The sequence below is a fragment of the Cryptomeria japonica genome, chromosome 10 (assembly GCF_030272615.1).
Source record: "Cryptomeria japonica chromosome 10, Sugi_1.0, whole genome shotgun sequence".
Taxonomy (NCBI): Eukaryota; Viridiplantae; Streptophyta; class Pinopsida; order Cupressales; family Cupressaceae; genus Cryptomeria; species Cryptomeria japonica.
In genome coordinates, this window is record NC_081414.1 from 774,375,850 (window position 1) to 774,380,755 (window position 4,906).

The 4,906-nt window shown below is 36.3% G+C and overlaps 1 protein-coding gene across 1 annotated transcript; it reads right to left on the minus strand.

Annotated features, from left to right (window-relative positions):
- Positions 1-1,716: 1,716 nt before the first annotated feature.
- On the minus strand, positions 1,717-3,368 carry LOC131859590 (G-type lectin S-receptor-like serine/threonine-protein kinase At1g34300). The gene is made up of 2 exons (XM_059213528.1): positions 2,799-3,368; positions 1,717-2,434 (listed from the first exon to the last, which is right to left on the minus strand). Exons 1-2 carry the CDS (start codon positions 3,201-3,203, stop codon positions 2,240-2,242), a joined length of 600 nt encoding a protein of 199 aa, XP_059069511.1. The 5' UTR covers positions 3,204-3,368; the 3' UTR covers positions 1,717-2,239.
- Between the last annotated feature and the right edge of the window lie 1,538 nt (positions 3,369-4,906).

Here is a 4,906-nt window from a genome sequence, read left to right on the forward strand (position 1 = left end):
GCCCAGAAGCGGAGGTCTACAGGGCTAGGTAATGAAGGAGAAAAGGCTTATAAATAACATAGTATCATCTAGAAGCTAGAAAAAAGATACATCCCAGAAAAAAAGAGTGAATAACCTTAGGATGGATAAACTTGACCTTAAAATCCCTGCAACTTTTGGTTCTGTGGAAATCATATCATTGGGTCTGAGAGCTATTACCCATGTATATTTTCATAAAACTAGATAAATGCATTCATTAAATAGCAAGTGAGACCCAATACTAACAAGAATAAAAATATGGACCAAGTCAATTGAATAAAGTATGGTCTGAAAGTTGATTCTTATGTTTCATCAATTTCTTACGAATATTTTGAAAGACATGCCAAGAAGCACAAATATATTATAGAGAAAGACTTCCACAAAAACTAGTATCCATTTGTAAGAAACAAAAAGCTTATTTAATAAAAGTCCGATTAGCTGTCATAAAATGGAAGTTCAAAAAACAAGTACAGGTATCAATAGTAGCTGTATTTGAAATATAATACTTTAAAGTAGTTAGGCATATATGTTTGTTGCATCGACAAACAAACAAACAAAAAGAGTTTTGGTTGTTATTTTGTAGAAAATTATTCAAAAATATAATTCTGGAAATGAAAGTCTGCAGATTGTATATCTGGAGTGCGTGGGATGCACCTTTTTTGTTTTTGGATCATGTTATGCCTGCGAATTTTGTGTTAGCATTGTTGGAACAGGATTAGTATTGTAATAAAAATGGTAATGTGAAGATATATTTGAACTATAAGAAGGGTTTGGAAAAGTATTGTATTTACCTTTTTTTAGCATTTGTTGATTACTCGTCAAGGCGCGTAGCATGGGTGATCATATTATTTTGATTCAATGTGAAGAGCGACCCATGATTGTGAAGTCTTGCAACAGAGGTTTGTCTTTGATGTAGTCTTCATAGGTCGTGTTGCGGAGAGTGGGCAGGAGTTGTTGTATGATGGGCTCTTCAACAAACAATGTATTGACTTTTTGTCATTAGTTGTGATAGTTGTGTTAATATAAAGAGAGTATTTATAACTGACATGTCTCAAAAACAATGATTTCCCACAGCATAGCTCTCAAACAATTGCTGAATATAATACAATTTATATGGGAAATTTACATCTATAGCAAGGCTTGGGCAAGAAGAACCAATTGAAACGACATCAACTACCTTAAAGTAGCTAACACGGGATAAGAGAATTTAGAAGGGAATCACAATGTTTGTCTTGTGACCGTTGATTTACAATCCAAAACAGTTCGTTATTCTAAAGAACGGTCTGCCAATCTTTTTTGTTCTTTCCTGAATTTGAGTTTTCAATGGTTTCTTGGCAATCTTTATCCATATAAATTGAGTTCAAGACTCAAGAATGTAAAGCCATAGCTCCGAGATTTACTACTTTGCTGATAAGAAGTGTTGTGTATGTTGTGTACGTTATGTGTGCATAAGAAAAGTTTACTGAAAAGTGAAAACAGAGGCGTAAGAGTTTACCTTCAAACCAGCATGTACAAATATAAGAAAAGTTGAGAATTGTAACTTGTTGATTAAAGTATAGCACACGTCTAGCACTGTGCATCTTTCAGACTATTATTATAAAAATGTTGTATAAAGGTTTTTCAACAAGCAATGACCAGGGAATTGATTATTGCCCTTTTTGGGATTTTTTTGGGTTATGCCTACCAAGGCTGGCAGATCTTGTTCAGAGAAAGAATTAAGACATGTGTCCTTGGACAATTGTACGGAGATACATCCCACCTCTGTGAATAATGACAACCTTAACGGAAAAAGAGGGGAAGGAGATGTTGATTTTGACGAAATTTCATTTGGGCATAAAACAGGGGAAATTCTTGATTTTTTCAGGGAATACTCAAGTAACACAGCAGCTAAATCCTCACATTGAACACGCAGATTATAGATTTACAGGATAATCCATGGGCTCCCACATGGCCTTAATTACAAACCTTAAACACCCGAGGTACCTTTTTATTCTAGACAGTTTAAAAATAACCGTCACTTCTCTTTTCCCTATTTTTCATTGCTGAAAATATTTCTTGTTTCAAATTCTGTAACATGTTTTCAGGGTTTTATCCTCTTCTTCTATGCTAAGAACACTGGTGGTGCGCACAAGTGCCAGGCTTTTTCATGCCAAATTATTTATAAGCAGTAACCGCGCGTTAAATCTGAAGATCTTGCGGGCAAATTTAGCGGCACCTGGGATCAAATTTGGAGGATTTTCAACTGGTAGAGTATTGGCCATGGCGGAACGAATAGCGGAGCAATTCTGAGACAGGAAGCCCTCGCAGCAAACTGATGATGAAAAATTGAAGTCCGCAAGAATATCGAAATCCAAAACCTTAATTTAGGTGGCCAAAAACACAGTTGTCGTACAAAGACGATAGCATTTGTGAGATTCTGAAACAGAACAAAATGACAGGTTAACAGCAGAGGATTGAAGAGATTTTTAGTGAAAGTTCAATAAAATGAGAAGATTCGTAAATTTTGAAGTAAAGGCTCAAGAAAAAGAGGGATTTTCTGTAAAACCCAAACACAAAACTAGCTTTCAATTAACACAAAACTAAGTTTTAAAAATTAACTCCCAAACTAATACAAAAAACCTAACTGGGCATCTAATTACTAATACAAAATCATTAAAATAACTATATTACAAAATATTAATGGTAATTAATAACACGATCCCTATGGCTGCGACCTTGGACTCATTCACGGTACTGTCCGGAGGAGGCGGTGGGCTTAGAGGCCGCCCTTGACCACATACCTTTACATTTGAAGTGCTTGGAATGCTTACTGCTTGATAAGCACTGGTGAAGTTGCTCGTCTTCATCCTGCAAGTCCCCGTGCCATCATTCATCAATGTAGATGCAATGCAGCTCGGATTCTTGAGGCAATTCTCCCAACAATCTGGAAACCCCAAGTAATATATTTCAGAATTTGATTCTGACTCTGGGGGGTAAGAAAAGAATTCTGTATGATCCATTTGAATCATACTCTGGTTATTGCTGCACTGTGTTATATCATCTTGCCTCCTGCATCCCTTAGTGGCATCATTCGGATCTATCTGATCAAAATCTGCAGATAGGCATTTGCAATATGGACCTGTACCATTGTAAACACACACCCCAAAATTTCCACACCATCCATAGACTTTGCACTGGTCTTCCATAGCACTCCATCCCGACGACCATGTCCCTGAACTCGTGATCCATCCATAGGACCTCAAATTCCCATTTGATTCCAGATTCAATCTTCGCACCGTGATAGAATTGTCGCTATAATCTCCCCTCCGAGACACCCAGATTGAATCAGCTGAAGCCAGAGCTTGAAAATGGTGGAGATTAACTCACATTTCAATATGTCTCTTTTCTTTCTTATACTTAAATGTTATATTTCATGGTTATATTTTTCTTTGTAGGTGGATATAACTTGTGCCCAGATTGGAAAATCTAGACACTCACAAAACATTCACATTGGACAATGCAAAACATTTGGCGCGCACCAAATATGAAAATTCAAAATTTTGCATTTGACGAGCGCCAAATATGGTTTGGATTAAAAACCACCAACCCTTTGGGTTGGATTGTACTTGGGCATCTAACCCAAAGGGTTGGACGACCATTTCAGGCCTGAGAAGTGTTTTTATCAAAAGATTAAAAAATTTCACATATTTTTGGTCGTGCTCTCCATCAGGTTTGCACGTGTTTCAATGAAACTAAAAAAAACATCATAGCAACCTCAATCTCTCTCTTAGCTATCCAAGCATGCAATTTTTTTCGCATTTTGATTTCATTAAGGCTTTCATCTATAATTTCTTTTGTTAGTGTGTCCATTTTTGGTCAAAAACCAACATGCACTATTTTGGGTAAAGAAACTAATGTGACTTATACTTAAATGTTATATTTCATGTATATATTCTTCTTTGAGGGTGGATATAACTTGTGCCCAGATTGGAAAATCTACACACTCACAAAACCCTCACATTGGACAATGCAAAACATTTGGTGCTCGCCAAATGCAAAAAAATGATTTTTTTGCATTTGGCAAGCACCAAATTTGGCATGCACCCAATGTGAAAATTCAAAATTTTGTATTTTGGCGAGCGCCAAAGCACCAAATTTGGCGCGCACCCAATGTGAAAATTCAAAATTTTGTATTTGGCGAGCGCCATATTTGGCACTCGCCAAATGTTTTGGATTAAAAACCACCAACCCTTTGGGTTGGATTGTACTTGGGCATCCAACCCAAAGACGTGTTTTTAAAAAAATTTCACATATTTTTGGTTGTGCTCTCCATCAGGTTTGCACGTGTTTCAATGAAACTAAAAAAAAACCATAGCAACCTCAATCTCTCTCTTAGCTATCCAAGCATGTAGTTTATTTCGCATTTTGATTTCGTTAAGGCTTTCATCTATAGTTTCTTTTGTTAGTGTGTCAATTTTTGGTCAAAAAACAACATGCACTATTTTGGGTAAAGAAACTTTAAGTTATATTTCAATATGTCTTTTTTCTTTCTTATACTTTAAGTTATATTTCATGTATATATTGGTAGGATGTTTGAGAGTGGTTTCAGCTCTATAGGACTTATAATTTAGATTCTAGTTTGAAGAGGATCATATAAAATTTCAGACTTAGTCAAATTTCAGTAATCAACATGCTCCTATTAGCATTTTCAGCTATGTATCTCACTCTCTTTATCGTCCCCAAACTCTAGACCTATCTCTATCCCTCTCTTGTCTCTCTCACTTCTCTCTTCCCTCTATAGGCAAACCCAACTTCTCTACCTTTCATTCCTCCCTTAACCCCATATCTATCCTTGAATCCCTCCCTCTCTCTTCTTCTCTCTCATTCTCTTATTATTTCACTCCCCTCC

Bases quoted from the DNA above. Each gene is read 5' to 3' on its own strand.
- LOC131859590 (XM_059213528.1), bottom strand. From the start codon at position 3,203: ATGGAAGACCAGTGCAAAGTCTATGGATGGTGTGGAAATTTTGGGGTG. The intron at 2,435-2,798 runs GTATGTGGTCAA...GTTCTGTTTCAG, and splicing joins CAAGCACTTCAAATGTAAAG to AATCTCACAAATGCTATCGT.